The following is a 17,454-nucleotide window of genomic DNA, read 5'->3' as shown; positions in this document are numbered from 1 at the left end:
TTTCATTTATAGTAGCTATTGTTCGCTGAAGTAATATTTAGGTACGATTCGGCAACGTATAATTTCGAGATTAATACAGGCTTTTTCAATATGCAACTCGTTTCCATGGTAGTGGTCAGAGCGTTCGGTCCTAGCGGGGGCCTATTCAATCAAGAGTCGCATTCTCTCACAAATCTCTAGAAATTGTTGCTGTCAAGACAGAAAACCAAAAACTTTATAACTTCAGGCTCCAGATGGACGACAAATTCACAACTCAGTGTTTCTGAAGTATTTTTTGACAGAAGCCTGCCGCTGAAAGCTCCGACTCAGACTTGGGGGCTTTGCAGTTGTAGGACTACAAACGGAATGTGACGTCATCTCCTGCAACCCTCTCGCTTGACAAACATTCAAAACTCTTGGCGGTATGAAAAGTCTTTTTAATTTTAATGAACTTACACAACGATATACCGAACATAGTTGTATATAATGCTATTGTAGTGTAATTGATGTGGCATTTGTGTCTTAACGTTAGCGCTACCCTGGTGTTTCTTAGCAGTAAATCAAGCTCAGCTGTTAAGATGACTGCTAAACTTCTCGATACTATTAAAACATCACGTAGCAACAACCATTTAAATCATGTCGATCCGCTCAACTTGTCTATAGTAGAGTGAAGTAATGTCAAAGCATATTATGTTAACATTAACTAACAATTGTTAGCTGATAATTGTTTCACCATCAAAATGACTAACATTACAGTATATTGCGTTTAGAAGAACCCTAATAAATACCTATGAGAAACTGAATACTGTGTCCTACTAAGTAATTAATGCAACATATGAATATAAAGGTAAGATCGCTATTAACTAGGTTAAGTGTGGAGCACCACAGACACTGCATATGTGTCTATGATAAACCAGAGAGTGTTATTTTCTTAGCAGGGCGGTAAACTAAGTCTCCAATTATTATATGTTGCCTTTGATGAATGATCATTGGAGAGAGTTGTTTGTAGGCTACCATGTGTAATCCATGACTATACTCTTGTTTCAGGTGAAACTCAGACTGCTGTGTTCTTCGCAGGGATGGCTCCTCTCAAAGTTGTCATTAAGGTAAGTGAAAACGAGTCCCTTGGCCCTTGTAATGCAGTGTTGTATTAGATTCATATACGGTGTATCATAGTGTTAAATAGTATTGTGTTATATTAAAACGTTCGATATGTATCCAAGAAAATATGTTGAGTTATCATATTTAACATATTTGTCTTTTTGAAGTGTTTTGGACAAGTTCTGTAAGACTTTTAAGTTTTCCAAGCTGTACCCTTGTTACCTCATAAAACCCGGTGTTAAGTTAGAGTTATTTAGCTATTCCAGTTTGGCATGGCCACATCCAGCAAAGGGGGATGGTCTAATCACACAAAAAATGTTGACTTAACAAGAGTAAAAGCTTATCATCCAAACATCTGTTAATCATATTCTTTAGTATCTTGTGAACATGTACATATGTCATATGCTATAAAATATCTTGTGTCTGAGCAAATGGGGCTTTTGGGTGCCTTTAACTGACCACAAAACCTCATAATTACTTTTAAGAAAAATGTTTTACCACTTACGCACAAGATGCTGAAGAATAAAGAGTAAGATGAATCTGCATTTCATTAAGGCTTTTCAGCTTCTATTTTCAGCATTCATGATAAACAAGTATGTTTGTGCTTCTCCCAGACAGTAGAACTGCTTCACACACTACTTCCTGCAAGTTATTATGGTCTTAAAACTCTGAAAAGCTGTTGTGCAGTTGGGGAATATATGCTTGCTTCTGTAACATTTACAGTGTTGCCTATCTTCATGCTTTTGTCCTCCTCAGTAGCAAATGATTTGGCCACTAGGGGGAGGTACAGACACGTGTCAACTGTCTTACCTCCACATTCTAATGTTGTTATTCATCCTTTAGAAGACGTTTCTAGTCACCTTTTGCAAATCTCGACTGACTGCCTCCCTCAGAGCCTTTTGTCAATGGACGCTGACACAGAACAGAGGAAACTCATTCTATTAAAAAGCCAAGCTGTTCATCCTGAGTCTGATGCTCTGTCAGGAATAATGCACATCAGATGTTTTTGTTAAGTGCAGGGAAAGCCGCTGGTCTCTCTTTTGTTGATGTTTCATTTATTGAGAGTTTTGGACGAGGGCTGCAGACATTTGCGCTGATCTCTCACATCCTCCATAATGCCATGTGTGCCTAGTTGACCAGATATTGCATTCACTCCCTTTATTTGTTTCATATGCATGCCTTCATACAGGCTACTACACCAACCCCCTCAGTTGGTTGTGGGAGAGTAAAACCCTGGAGGTTCACGGAAGGTTCCTTCCCACTGGGCACATAATGATACTGTTGTGTCACGCTGCCTGAGAAAATGCACACAGCCTCTACCATGTTTAACCAGCTAACCACAAACAATTATGTTAGAAGGGATCATTCCAAACAATTGCATTTAAGGCGCTACCCTGGGCTCGTCTTTTGCAAAACAAACACCACCATCCCCCATGTTTTGTAATGAATGAATTAACTTCTCAGAATATTGAGGAACAGAAATTTGCACAGAAACACTGATGTCACAAAGACATGTTGCAAATTGTGTTTGCCAGCTTACACAGGGAGCGAGGATTATTAAAGCAATTATGAGTAATGTTTTTGGATTCACCATGCCATGTTTAGTAGGCTGTGCAGCAGTTTGTTTTATGATCCTTTCTCCTAAAATGTTTTCAAAGCAGCTCCCTCCCTGTTCTGTGGAACTGCAGGAGGTGCTGGTATGCTCCTTCTTAAATAGGCTTAGACTGTATAGTGACCTGCCACTTCTCAGACCTCCTGAAAAGGGCCCGCAGGCTAAAACACTGATCCACTGAAGCGCTTGCTTTCTGCCAAGACATTACCGCTGCAGACCCCTGCAATCTGCCTTCTATTAGCAACATGCACTGCTGACTTTCTAACCATCTAATGTTGTAGGCTGAGACAGAGACCAAAGTGTTTTTTAAGAATAAAAAGTTTTGAGGTATCACAGAGCAGTTTAATGTCAGAGGTTTATGTGCTGTTTAGTGTTGTTGTCACTCTGTAGATGAGCTCATATCGGACCACACATCATGCTTCTGTACAAAATCATTGCAGTCTGATTAGAAGCATTTTGACACTTTCCAACTTGGGGAATCTTTCACATGAGTAGGTGACGGGTGTAAAAAAAGAAAATCTCCCTTTCATGTCAGCTCTGCCCTACATTGGCATACAGAATTCACATTTCCTAATGAGGCCAAACACTTCTCAAGCCTGCTATTTCTGACTGTCTACCAGTTTCTCAAGGGTTGGACCGCCTGAGTTTTGTTTGCCGTGTGTTACCTGGAGATATTCCTGTCTGTTCTTGCTGCTGGAATTCCTCTCCTGGGTTGTGTCTCTTTTTTTATCATCAAATAAAGAAGACTCAGGTGTGCTAACATTCACCTGAATGAAGGGAGCTTTGCACAAAAAACACTTCCGCGCACTATCTGTAAATAACATTCGCCTCAGTAATAATCAAGTCTCAAGCTTCACTGCTCAGTGTCTGGCAGTTTGAAAAATTGGAAAACAGAAATGTCTTTTTTTTTTTTTTTAAAGGGGAAACCCAGGTGACTCACAGCACAGAGAGAGCAGGGAACGAGGCAAATAAAGCCTGAGAGCAAGGTTGTCACACCCACAGAACTAAAGAGCTCCCCTGGGTTCTTTGCAGACTTGCAGGAAAGAGAGAAAGTCAGAAAAAGAGAGAGACAAAGGGAGAGTGGGAGAGATGCAAGTTTTATTGAGTGAGACCGCATCTGCTGCCCCTTCTCTCCCAATGTAAACATCTGTGGCTGGTTAGTGTTAGCCTCTGAGCTAAGTGCAGTCCGAGCAGGTCTGGTTCTTATACGGCGCGATAGCAATGGCAAAGGGCAGCGAGGTGGGGAGGCGGGTGAAGCTCCTCATATAGTTTGGGCCCCGTGCCCAACTTGGAGCAGCACAGGCGGGAGGATGGAGAGCTGGGTCTGGGAGAGAGATAAGGGAAGGTAGAGAGTGTTTTGGGAACTGAGAGTGATATAGACCAGAGCTCTGAAGACCAGAAAAGGAAAAGAAGCCATCAGTGAGTCTGAGTCAGGAGTTGCTTATTTGCAGACAGGCAATATAAAGTATATATAGAGGATTATTTTAATGTGCTGTGGATTGTGGGCAACTTCTCTCTCAAAATGTTTTTGTCTTTGTTAACCCTTTTTTTTTTTTTTTTTTTTTTTTTTTTACTGCAGGCCATAGTGATCGGAGTGGGGCAGTGGGGAGAATTAGGATAGAGAAGTTGAGCTTAGCCTGCAGGAAGACTCAGTCCCATTCATTCAGTGTGTGACAGCACACAAAAGATGGCACAATAAAGGATTTGGTATTAAGTAGCACTCCTTGCTGCCTCTCATTCAGCCTTCAGCTTCTGTTCATAACTCTAAAAGCCCTGTGCAAGACGGAGAACAAAACAGTGCTGGCCCACTTTACTATGTATGAAAAGAATAACTTCCTCTAGAACTTGGCCCTTTATCAAACCTTTCTTTCCAACAACAGCGACAGTTGCTCAGAGTATCGCCTTAAATGTGTCAAAGTAAAGTACACAAAATAGGATAGCTTCAATGAGCACACTGGATTTTTAGATACTTTCAGATTACTTTGCTCAAGGAAGACAGGGTTCTTGTGGTCTGTATTGCTGCCTCTACAAAGTATTAGGCCGCCTGCAGAGATCTCACTAAAGAGGGACCATAGCTGGGCTATATGGGGGGGATACGAGGAGGTCATAGTTCATGGCAGAGTTCAGCTTAGAGATCCACTGGTCACTCTTTGTGCTGGGAGTTGACGAATTTAGACCACATGATGTGAATGTGGTCAGAGCCTTTGTGTAAAATTAGATTCTCCTGCTTTTTTTGTCTTATCTGCCACACTCGACACATATGGCCTTTGTAAAAGCTCTGGTAGCTGCACCTAAACAGCACAGCCTGGACTCGAGGATTGACACTTTAGAGGGAAATTTGCACCTCCAGCAAGCTGCGAATTTTGCTGGGCAAATTAATTGTTTTCTCATTAGTGTGATTGCATTACTTTGCATTCCTGACAAAATTCCCCATTCCCGGGAAGCTCAGGGCATCACATGCTGTTTTTGGGGCAGACCAATGTTTGTCATTTAGGTTCCGTTCCCAGTCGAGTCTTGTCTGCTGTTCTAATGTGATAAAAGGAAGTTAGTCTAAGGCTCGCTAGATGTCTGGCTTTCAGCCCAAAGCACACTCAATCAGAAGCTCAGAAACCACTTCAGGAGATTCACCCTGCTGTGCCTCTCCGTAAGGACCGCGCTCTAAACCTTATACTGCCCCCTTTGTTCCAAGATACTGATCAAATTAACCTTGTGTTGCTCTTCAGAGCTCCCATTAGGTTGTGTAATTGTGAGCCATGTACAGTACCCTCGAAGACTGATCTTGTGGTCAGGATTTTCACGCATGTTGGGAGCAGAATATTAGAAACGGCCCTCACTGTAGTCAGATGCCACACCACCGTTACCGATGACTACATATTCACCGTGGAAGTGAATTAACCTTTCCCCGACACACTGTCGACCAAAACTGAACATTACAAGTTAAGGATTCATCGTAGGGGTCATTATACCTGATGAACTGGTAACTCAGGCACAGTGGTATATTTCCTATATCCATCTGTAAAGCCATTCTTAGGTCCCAAAAGACAAAAACTCAAGTCAGGATACCAACACACATCCAGCATGTGTCAAGTCCAACCCCAAGAAACCACTGTGGGGGCTTGTCTTTTTATTCGTCCCTGTTTGGATTGACAAGGTCTTGACCCTCTGTTGCTAGGCTTTCCCACACACTGGTAATTGTTGGAGGCAGTCAGCTGAGGCCACCAGTCATCCGTGGACTGAAGTGAGACAAAGGGCAGGAGGATGGAGAGAATACTTATAAGGATGAGCTGATACTGACAGGCAACATGCACATATTTTATACACGAGGAGCTGGCGCATAAAGGGGGGCTCTGTTCTGGTCCTTGCCATTTCTGCTTTTGTGAAAATGTTTTTGTACAACAATGTTTGCAATTCTTTCCTTTACAATAATCTTTACGCAAAGTGCCACTGTGTTTTGTACAGAGAATATTTACTGTTAAGCAATTTTTCTATTTTTGTGGTTAACGCATCTTGATTGTTTGGACTTTTGGACTCTTGTAATCTCTTGACTCATTCTCACATAAGGGACAGATGAGTCAGAGGATCACAGACTAATGCATTGTTTTCGTAAGAGACTTAGAATAACATTAATTTCCCATTAGTCTTGGTGACACTGATGCTGAGACATACTTTAGTATAAGTTGACACACATTAGCTGGTGAGGACTTGACATGTTCTGCAGAAAAGGCTGGGACTAAAATTGACTGAAACATTCCCTCATCAGTCATATGGTGGCGCCCTCTCCTCTAGTTGACCTGCAAGTAGAAGCAAGGAAGCAGCTTCACTTCAATTATTATTTACAGAAAGACAATGAGAAAGGGAAATGCTTTTATGGGAGAAAAAAAAATGATTTGCTCTGAGCCAGCACATAGGTTTTTAATGTCAGTGAACAGTTATTAAAACCTTTAATGTCCTGCTTTAAAAGAAGGAGCTAAGCTAACTCATTCCAAAGATGAGGGGCAGACATCTGGACAGTTTTTGGATTTGGGAGGTATAGACTTGTGTCCAGAATTAGGACCTAAGTAGCAGCGGCCTTTCCCTACACACCCTGTTCATTCATTCTCTCGTGTCATCCTCAGAGCGAGGCCGTAGGAACGTCCCTCAAGTCTGGGTTGTAGAATTTAGTCATTCTGTCTGTAATACTTCAGCCCAGGGGACGAGACTCAAAACAAAGCTTTTAGTGTGTATAAGTATTCCCTATTACTAAATGAATAACCCCTTCTGTTTGTACACCCTCTATTCCAGTTCTACACTGTGAGCCTGAAATCAGTGTCTGGCTTTGTCTTTGTAAGACTCTGTGTTTTTTGCCCCATTCAGTTGAATGCTTTTTGGTTCATTATCACTCTGGGTTTTTGGGCAGTACTTGTTGCTCCTCTGTGTCATGTTGTGGGTGGTCTCAGTCCATCCATTACTTCCTTGTCCAGGGAGAGGCGAAGTTCACACGAGACCCACATCCATTTGCTCTCTGCAGCGGGCAGCTTTTGCACTCATGTGTAAACCATAATCAGGCTAGCCTGAGAAAGATGTAACAGCAACTTAACCAGCCACGGCATTTCTGGCCTCCCTGTCCCTTGTAGCTTATTGTCGCTGACACGATGACGTAGTGCTTCAGGAATCCACTCTGCAGCTACTCAGCTTTCTACACCACTCAAAAGTTGTAGTGCAGAAGTGCAGAGGCATGGAGTGCTTTAGGGTAGATCTGAGTTTTATCACTTCTCTTGTACAAAGTGGCATAATCCTCATTTATGTGGTACATCTCTAGACTTTTTTTGTGCAGCCTGATGTGACCTGAGGGCAGTGATTGCATCGCAAAGCTTATAGAACAAGAAAATACTTTTTACGCTGAGAGAGGGGAAATGTGAGGAGACAGGCAGGACCATACTATTTTGTAAAGAGATTGGTAGAAAGATGGCTAGACAGAGGAACAGGAGGGAGGGGACTTGCTGTGAGAGGCCTGGGGTGATGTTTGGGGACATAGGGGGTCGTTGCGGTTTGTCTCGCTGTCAATCACCCACACTCTGATTTCCTTTGTTGTCTTTGAGCTCAATGCCCCTCAGCAACCTGTGGCTGTCCTTCCTCTTTGTGTTACAGTGTGGGAACTTTGCTGTGCTGGTGGATCTCCACGTTCTGCCCCTGGGCGGCCAAGAGGACGCCAGCTGGTTTACTACGGGCCACATCGAGGTACAGACACAGGCAGAAGGGCGTGTGTGTGAATAAGTGTGTGAGTGAATATATGGCTTCTGTTCTGCTGGGGGCCTTTTCAAAAGACAGCAATAGCGTGGAATCTAAAATGACTTTGAGCTTTCTGTCTTTTCTTCTTAGGGGGTTTCATTGTTGCAAAACTGTTCCCATCTCTCCACCTAGCCACTTGTGGAGTTAGTTGCCTTACAAGGACTTGTCCTGTTGTTTTCCTGTGCTCATCATTAATATTTATTTTTAAAGTCAGATCAAAGCTTTTGTTCTCTTAACGGTCCAACAACATGTCACTGTACTGAAATATCTCCACACTGTTTGTAGGAGGTTACAGCCCTGGTTCGAGATGCTGTTGACCAGAGGGTTAAGCAGTACACAGAGTCCCTCCACAATAGAAGACAGCTCAAACAGAAGAAGGAGCTGGCACCTGCCTCAGCCTTTTTTGTGAAAGGTAACACACCATCTTGTGACCCCCATTACACTGCACCAGAGCCAAGTATTCTGGGTATTTATTGTGATATGCTTTATTTCTGTGTGATCCATTATTGTGTATAACATTGGCTTCTCTGTGTGTTTACTTGAAGCATTAATTCAAATTGTTATTTGGTAATGACTACAAGTTATGTTTATTCTGTTTTGAATTCCCTGTTGCTCATTCCTGTGGAATGCAGTCATCTTTGTCTCCCCTTTCCTTGTCTTAGGTGTGTCTGTCATCAACTCCTGAATAAGTAAAATGATTTACTTTGGCTATGAACTCAAAACCATTATTTATTCACTTGGCAGTCAGTGCAGAGATATGGCTGTGTGCATGGAGTTGAGCCATTGAGCTCTGTGAGCAGGATGGGAATGGAGTTATAAAACGGTCAAAAAAATATTTCAAGGCTACCTTTTTGAGGGGAGTGTGGGTGGAAAGACAACAGAACTAGTTGGGACATGGTGACTATCTACGCCCAGGGTGTGGCCTGTGACGCCAAGAGTTGATACAGGTTTTCATATTGTGTTGCACTGTTAAACTTGGCACGTCTTGGATTCATTTGTACATGCAAATATTGTTAATGTTTGTTACGCTTCCAGTTAATATGGTGTTGGCACACCTGTGTTGATCTGCACTTGTGCTCAACTGGATGACACTAAAAAAAAGTTGCCCTGACACATACACACATACACACATGCAACCAATACACACACAGAGAAATATCAATACATTAGGTGCCAGTGGGAATAAGTTGATTGAATTTTTTATTTATTTATTTATTTTATTTGTCCAATAAGAGCACATTCCCCAGCCACCCACACACATGTCTTTGAAGCACTGTAAGCCTAGTTTCACAGGAACCCCCAGCTGTGTGTTGTAAGGCAGAAAGGTTTGTCACAGGTAGCACTTAAGGGCAGTTAAACTGGGCCCACTCAGCGGGGCAGGCCTGACTGTGAGAGTGGGATTACAGGGCAGTCGGCCTCATAAAGTTTCTCCTATGGCTGCAGCTCTGCCTCTCACGCTACTCCCCTCCACTTAAGTCCTCTCATCCTCTTAAACAGTGTATTCCAATTTTTACTTCATACACAGATGCACTTATACACGTTACCCAACTTTTGTCATTTTCTTAATAAACAAATAGTCAATATAAGCGGGTACACATGCATGAAAGCAGGGGCTCATGCACATCCGAACCAGTGAGAATCAAAAGGAGCGATAGTGTGTTGGAGGGATATATCCTCCCCTTGGGCTAGGTGTGAACAGGCTGACAGTGTAAGGTTACTGAAAAGCCTGACGCATATTCCCCATGACAGACTGAGGATAGACAGACATCTCTAATGATGGAGATCACAGACTGAGGCTCCACATACACACTTACACGCACACATACACATACACTCCACTGCTGCATGAACAAGGGGACTATCAGTGTTTCAGCAGTGAAATATGCATGTAAAAATGATTAAGCTCCTTGCAACTCTGCCAAAAGGAATGTAACCAGTGGAACATGACTCCATACCATATCGATGAAATTTCCCCCTCTCAGAACATGAAAAGGTATAGTGCCTCAAACAGGCCTACACAGTTCATGTGCTGTAGTCCTATTAAAGTCTTAAGTGAGTGTAATGACATTCTTGGTCTTTTCATTGTCCCATGTGAGGGAGGCAGCAGAGCAGTAAAGGTGGAGACTGTGACTGTGAGAAGAGAGCAGGCAGGCAGGCAGGAGCCATAAAAAGAGGAGGACAGACTATAGGCTTAGGGAGGGAAGCACAGCAAACCTCAGGGTGGGTATTAAGTATTGGGGTCATCTGTTCTGCAAGCAGGTCAAATGCTAACCTGCTAATCCTCACAGGACTTTCAGACTGTCCATAGCAGTGAGTGGAAGCTGGCTTTCTGCATGTATCTGCTTCGACAGAAGACCTTTTTGCATCTGTGTGTCTGTGTGCAGCTTTATGTTATTTGAGAGCAGAATAAAGCTGGATATCCTGGAGAGAGACGTGCATGTGCTGGAACACGTGTATATTGTTGCATATAGAGAAAGGTGTCAGGCAGGGTACTGCTGGTTGTCTAGGCCAAGAATAGGCGGATGGAGTGTGGTGCTATGTGTGGGATGGTATGGGAGGGGGACTGTGGGTCTTGAATGAGGCGGTGTTTGAGCTGGTGCCAGTGTGAAATCACAGGGGCTTCCGCCAACAGACAGCCGTAAGAACAGCGTAACAGCCTCAGCTGTTGGCACTTCAAATGAGCCATCAACAGCTTTTAACATTCCAAGGCCCTTCAGTGCAAGTGTTTGTATCTGAGTTATCTCTATGGGTTATTGTATTTATGTACTTATGGTGTGTTGGGTGTATATGTGTGTGTATAGCACCCAGTGAACATGTCAGAGATGGGCTTATCCCATGTCTTCTGCCAACATAAATCCAAGTCATTTCTTCAAATCTTAGCTGCAGAGGCCAATTTCCAACTGTCAGCCCCGAACCCCCCCCTCTAATTTTTTTTTTTTACCCAGGCTACTTGAGACTTCATGATTAGCTCATAGTGATGTGATTTATTTATGTTTTTAGAGAGATGAACAGAGGGAACTTTTCCCACCAAATATTTTGGCTCTGGACAAGCAGAGTGGACATGCTAGACTTTAGAAGCTTGGGAGAGGCCTCTTGCATTCTCCCTGGTAGACCGTGTTGAACACACCCACATTTCTCAGAGTAATTACAGATTGAAAATAAGCGGATAATAGGTTCTCTGTGCTTTGACAAATATACATTTTATCCTTTACGACAAAAAGAGTGTCACAGTTATCTTCTTGAAAAGGCCAGTGCTCTGCAGAAGACCTGTTCATGTCAGACACGGTCCTCTTGGACAACACAACATGCTGCACAGGCTGCCCAAGAGATTGTTGTTTATTGTGTATGTTGTTAGACATTACCAGTATACTTTTGATTTTTGCATTAGATTAGCTCTTGTGTATTTCCAGTGCTGATTGTGCACTATCTTGATTTTAATTTGCTCTAGTGTTGCTTTAACTCGAGGAGAAATTAATATGGCAGTTCATAATGGGCTATATATTTGTGTGTATGTGTAGAGTGTAAACTGAGAAGGTCCATTTTACATGGATTTAGTTAACATGCCATTTCAAACTGCCAAAGCACATTACCAGATGTCTTACGTCTACTGTTGGTATTGATACAGCCACATGGATCTCTCCATCTTATGCTGAGCTTGGGTATTGTTGAACCTGGGTTTTGAGAGTCCTCCTACCAGTCAAGAGTTAGAGGAGCCCTGGCGAAGTGGTACCTAGAGTCCATTTTAGCCCATGGCAGAGTTGGTTCCTTCTTCCTCTCCCTGCACAGGTGCCAGGGCTTAGAGGGAGGGAACACCTGCCAGCCTGTTTCCCCATGGCCACGGCAGGCTGGAGAGGCATTTTCCCAGGCTCCCCAGATGAATGGTCACTAATAGCCGTGGGAGAGGGCTTTGCGAGTGCTGCACAGTGTACCACTGACTCCTCTTGGCAGCCCCATGAAGGGGGCTTAAGGCAGCCTGGCCATGGCCATTGCGGGAAAAGCACAAGTGTTGCTGGATTGCTTTACTGTTGGAGAATGTGTTTACGAATGACCATCTCCCTCCCAATGAAGAATGCGGAGGATGTGTAGAGACTAAAAGGGAGATGGTTAATTTTTGCTTTGCCCTGTCATAGATTTAGCTTTGTTTGGCTTCTCTGGCACTTTGAGGGCCTGCAGCCCCAGGCTAAAACAGTTTATCAAATTTGGAAAAGCTTTTCAGTCGAAATGCGAATGAGTCTTTCTGTGTACAAAACACACAAACATATAAACCATTACATTACATTTTAGGGAGAATCAATTATGGCAACTTTTCAGCCTCCTGTTGTGACAGTTCACAGCAACTTTCTGATCATTTTGTAGTGACAACCTGTATTAACCCACCTTGTTCCTTCTCAGTGCTACCGTAGCTATTCCTATTTATGAGAGTGGCTGTTATGTGGGGACTGATCTGTAAATAGAGAGGCATGCCTGTGGCAGAGTTACCTGCCCTGCTCTGTGTTACTGGGCGTGAGGCAGGCTGGGATTAAGGCGAGTGGGAAATGGAGACCTGTGACAGGAACAAAGGAATTCCAAGGCCCAGGCTGGAAATGGATCCTGATCAGAGTAGCCGCTCCAGCCAGCCTGCCCCTCTCCCTGCTCGCCCTCCCTCCCCTTGCCCCTGCTGGGCAACCCCCTACCCCCTGGTGCTTTGTGGTGTTGCTGTGGCTCTTTAAATCCTTGCTGTAAGCCCCCGTCCTTACTCAGCAGCAACACATAGGACAGTCTGACTCCACTGTTAACCCCCCTTCTCTTTTTTGTCCTTTACATTTTTGCGCATTTATGCACCCTCTCCTCTCCTCTCCTCTCCTTTCCTCTCCTCTCTTCTCCTCTCCTTTCCTCTCTCCTCTCTCCTCTCCTCTCCTCTCCTCTCCTCTCCTCTCTCCACTCTCCTCTCCTCTCCTGTGTCCTCCATGTCTGCTCGTCTCTGCTCTCCTCATGTCGTCTCTTCATGTTTTCTCACTTTCTCTCCTTCTCCCTCTCCGCAGGGTCAGCTGCAGTCTCTTAGGACACAACCGCAATCCCCGCCATAGCTGTCACACCACACTCTGTTCCCATATAATTAGGGCCTCAGCCTGAGCCTGAGCACGGATCACATTCATGTGACTGTTCCCCTTTACCACAATCTGGTCTGGGAGACGGCACACACTCTCTTGAACTCATGCTAAGTGTTCAGCATGACCAGAGTGCCTTGTTTCAGGAATTACTGAAACATTTCCGAGGATATTGTTGTTTTTCTCTGCCCTTTCCTTCACTTCAAAAGAAATGGGCCTTTGTCACATGCTCTTGTGAGCTGTATGGTTTTCCTGTGGGCAGGTGTCATCCTAGTGCAGACTGCCAAATTTGCCTTGTGTTGTCAGGAAAGGCCTAGGAAGGCAACAAAAGCAGCACAGTTTAATTGTAGTCATTAATGTTTTCCAGGCCTTTTGTTTGCACAAGGACAGTGTGTTACATCTTTTAAAAATAACAATAAAATTCCGAACTTTTTTTCCCTCTTTTCCTCATCGTCTTACTCGCCCATTATTATTAGACACAGGTAGCAAAACCTAGATAGAATCGCCATGTGTGCCATGGTTCATGTGTTTGGATTTATAAACACAGGCTAGCAGATTTACAGAGGACCCAGCAAGCAGAGACAGCCTGCTTCCAATGAGACATCTGAGTTTTAAAGGGCCAGCACAGTGCATAGCTCAAGTCCACAAACTGCTCTGCATTACATTAATCCAAAGGAGCTCAATGCAGAATAAGCAGTTTGCATCTTCCTCATTCTGATTGTTCTTTAATATAAACAGAGGCAGCACTTTGAGAGAGAGATTTGTGGCCTCTTGGGCTAATTAAGATATAATGATGATTGAATGTGACATTTTGTATTGTGACTGCATTTTCTCTCATCAGATTATGTTTCTGAGAAATAGATTTTTTTCCCTTGATAATTGTTCTGCGCTCCAAAATGCTCCCCACCACTTTAGTCACATGCTGCATTATGGGTTGGCCTGAGCTACCATGCTGCGGCGTATTTTGTAACTGCGATGAAGGGGTCACCCAAATGTTAAATTGAACACTCATGTGCAAATATTGTTTCAGGTGGACGTTGTGCAGGATGATAAGGCACAGTGCTCTGCTACGGCCGTAGTTACAGTTACACACAGAGAGTGATGTCCTTCCAGGAAAGCCCCCACTTACATATGGGTAACTTCCTCATGCTCTCTCATCCTTCACCACTCCACCCCTCTCTCTCGCTCTAAGCCCCAACTCTCCACCCACACTTGAGGACAGAGGGAGGGGGTCCACATCAAAGCAGAGATGTCAAAAGAGCAGAAGTCTCAGGCACTGATGTCTGACTGTCCTGCTGATTCGACTCCTGTTCATAAAGGGGTTTGCGTGGGAATTGCACTTCTCCTGACATACAGTCACCACATTTACATGCACACTAGAAGCACGGTTAATGAGAGAAGTCAGGTTACTGCAGGAAATTGGAGAATGCCTTACATGCACTGCAATAACCCGGTTACAGTAAAGTCTGCGTTTACATGCAGCTGGTGGGTAATCAGATTTCTCCTCTTGTTTTCTCGCCATGTTTTTGAACCAGTGTTGCCATAATTTTTGTGTAATAATGATATATAATACTACTGCTGAGTTTTTTTTTTTTTTTTTTTTTTCATTTTTGGTGGAAACATTTGGACTAACTGAGTGAAAGGCCTCTCATTTTTTCCTTATTGTGCACAAGCCTAAATTTGAAAAAGAATCCTCTGTTCATCTGTGGAAACTGTCTTATTTAGACTTATTTACTGCAGTTTTGATTTTAGTCAGACTTTGGATTTAACTATATTGTATACAAGGAGACATGGCTGCAAGTTATCATCTTTCCCTGCACTGTGTTAAACTGGTTTCTTTTCATACCTTACCCCTATTATAGAAATCTGATTTCTCTTTGACATGACTTCAATGAAATCAGGTTACTACTTAGTTAGCTTAAGCTTAGGGTAACAAGGTAACTTAAGTGCGTATAAAAGCACGGAGAGAACACCTCGTTTAGTTACCACCTCTGTGGTCAGACCTCTCCATGGCCGGGACCTGCGTAAGTCAGAGCAGAAATGCTTATGGATTCCTGCATGAGTCACAACAGCACAGGCCGTCAGGAATGCAGGTTGTGAGAGGTTCTGTTTTCTATAGCTTTTTTAATGATCTCCTCAGGATATGACTGAAGTTAATGAAGTCTTTTCCATGGGGACTTACCTTTGACCCTGGTCTGAATGCTTCTCACCCCTGTCTTTTCCATTTTACAGTTCTAGTCACTCTGGATGCCTTTTGGTTTGTTGACTTTTCTTTCCTCTCATTGTTTTCCCAGGAAGTGGTGAAAGCTGCAGGGATGTGTGTGTGTGTGTGCGTGTGTGTGTGTCTCTCAAAAGTACAGTATTCCAGCCTTGGCACCAGCCCTCTGGAGTTTCTTTTTTCTATAGTTGTATTTTACAAGATCGTAGAAGTCACTCTATATAAGCAGTTACAATATTATCTACCACATTTCTGAAAACATGGCGAGCTAGCTTGTTTACTGTTTGATTTGACCTGTCATAATATTGTTGTGCATTGGGTTTCAAAGCAATTAAGCAGGAACATCCTCTCTTGAAGGTAATACAAATGAAACTCTTGAAAGTCTCTTCTCTGCAGATTTGTGTATTGCACCACTGTGGGCCACAGTTGCCACAGAAAGGGGCCACTCATTCCCAGGGGAGGCACCGGCAAACTGTTTGTTAGAGAGAAACATGAATGTAAGCTTAGCACGAGAGAACCTGGGCAGAGGGCCAAGAGCAACTCTGCGCTGTGCAGGACGTTATAAAGTTGGAGCAACAGCTGATGTCTCAGGCCATGGTGTTGCACTGGTTCCCAACTCTGTATCCAGACATCCCTGTCAAAGTTGTCCTGGGAATTGGCAGGCTCAACCCACCAGGGAAAGCAATGAGAATAGTTGTAGAGCTAAATATGAGGCTAAAGAGTCCAACAGACTAAATCAAAGCTTCTAAAAACATAGAAAGCCATGAGTGTGCAATGAAAGATGCTGGATTCCTGCACTAGAATGGGCAGGGAATACAAAACAGAGATACGGATCTGCATTCCTCTCTGGGTAGACATCCAGAATGGACGATAGATGACCACTGCTTTGCTATTTAAAGAATGACAAAATATCGAAATGTTTTTCCAATAAAGGAATGCTGCTATTGTTAACTACAACCATGCTCTACATACCAATAAAGTGTGTTTGTGCAATTTCCCTTTGGGATTAATGAAGCAATCTATTTGAAGCTTGTTGGCTTTTCCATTATTATAACATACTTCATGTACATCAAGTATTAATGGGACAAAACTCCAAAGACCCCAGCTCTGAAGACAGACCAGTGAGGTGCTACAGTAATAAATGTGCTCATTAACGTTAACATGCGTCTCCTGGTCCATCCTGTCCAGTGCATTAAAATGACAACCTTTTAGTTGTTTTGTCTCTGTAATCCAATACATTGGATCTGTAGTAAAATAATGACCATGAACTTAAAGTACCAACATACAGCTTTAAATTCAAGGTGTTTACATCCAGCTTAGAACAACTGTATAGTAATTGTAGCCACTTTACACTTACTACCCCCCAGTTTTACGGGGTCAAACTAATTTTGTAATTGGCTGCTCAAATGTGTCTTGAGAAATTGCGTTTCATTTGATTGTTTTTTTGCACACTGCGAACAAAAGTTAATGATTTTACATCTGCTGTTGTTGGTCATCCTGCAGCAGGACATTGATCTTAAACTTACAGCCAAACAACCTAAGGGTGGTTTTTAGAGCTTAACAGTGGAATGTTTATGAGTGGCCATGTCAATCACCTGACCTCATTCCAACATGTGTCTCACTCGCTGAAGACAAGACTTAAGCCCCCAAAGCCCACCAAACAACCAAAAACTGAAGATGGGTGCATTAGGGGCTTGAAGAGCTTCACTATGGAAGGTACTAAGTTGATTTCAGTGTCTAATACCCTTCAGGTAACACTGACTGCAACGGATTTGTTACCAAAATACTAAAAACACGAATCAAACATGGATGTAAACACCCTCAAATTTAAGCTGAGAGTTAGAACTTTATCATCATAATCATTGTTTTCTTGCAAATCCATTTTGATGGGGTACAACAAAAAATGTGTCATTGTTATTATCTGTGCAGACTGCGCTGTACTTACAGACTTACAGGGATACCTGGCGCCTCGTTTGACAAAACACTTTTATTCATAACATAATTATTCTTGTTTCCCATTTATCATCCACCAAACACTGTCACGTGGCCCCTCTGTTGCAAGACAGGGGATCTTAATCCCAGGCCACAGCTCTTGGAGCCAGACTGATTTTCTGCCGTCACAACTGGTTAAATGCTTTGATTTTATATCCCAGGCATAATAATTAGCCCCTACAATTGAAAATAATAGG

General features: G+C 43.1%; 1 protein-coding gene across 1 annotated transcript in view; it reads left to right on the top strand.

Annotated features, from left to right (window-relative positions):
- Positions 1 to 161: 161 nt before the first annotated feature.
- The window catches only part of slx4ip (SLX4 interacting protein), a 31,890-nt gene continuing 14,597 nt past the window's right edge, over positions 162 to 17,454 (top strand). Inside the window, exons 1-4 of the mRNA XM_056396265.1 lie at positions 162 to 401; positions 1,027 to 1,085; positions 7,820 to 7,909; positions 8,246 to 8,372. Coding sequence (XP_056252240.1) covers positions 1,059 to 1,085; positions 7,820 to 7,909; positions 8,246 to 8,372 — 244 coding nt within the window. The 5' untranslated portion in view covers positions 162 to 401; positions 1,027 to 1,058. The remainder of the gene's footprint in view (positions 402 to 1,026; positions 1,086 to 7,819; positions 7,910 to 8,245; positions 8,373 to 17,454) is intronic.

This window comes from Seriola aureovittata, chromosome 14, assembly GCF_021018895.1.
Source record: "Seriola aureovittata isolate HTS-2021-v1 ecotype China chromosome 14, ASM2101889v1, whole genome shotgun sequence".
Taxonomy (NCBI): Eukaryota; Metazoa; Chordata; class Actinopteri; order Carangiformes; family Carangidae; genus Seriola; species Seriola aureovittata.
Note: the sequence above shows the minus strand (reverse complement) of the source record. Positions and strands in the feature narration are given on the sequence as shown.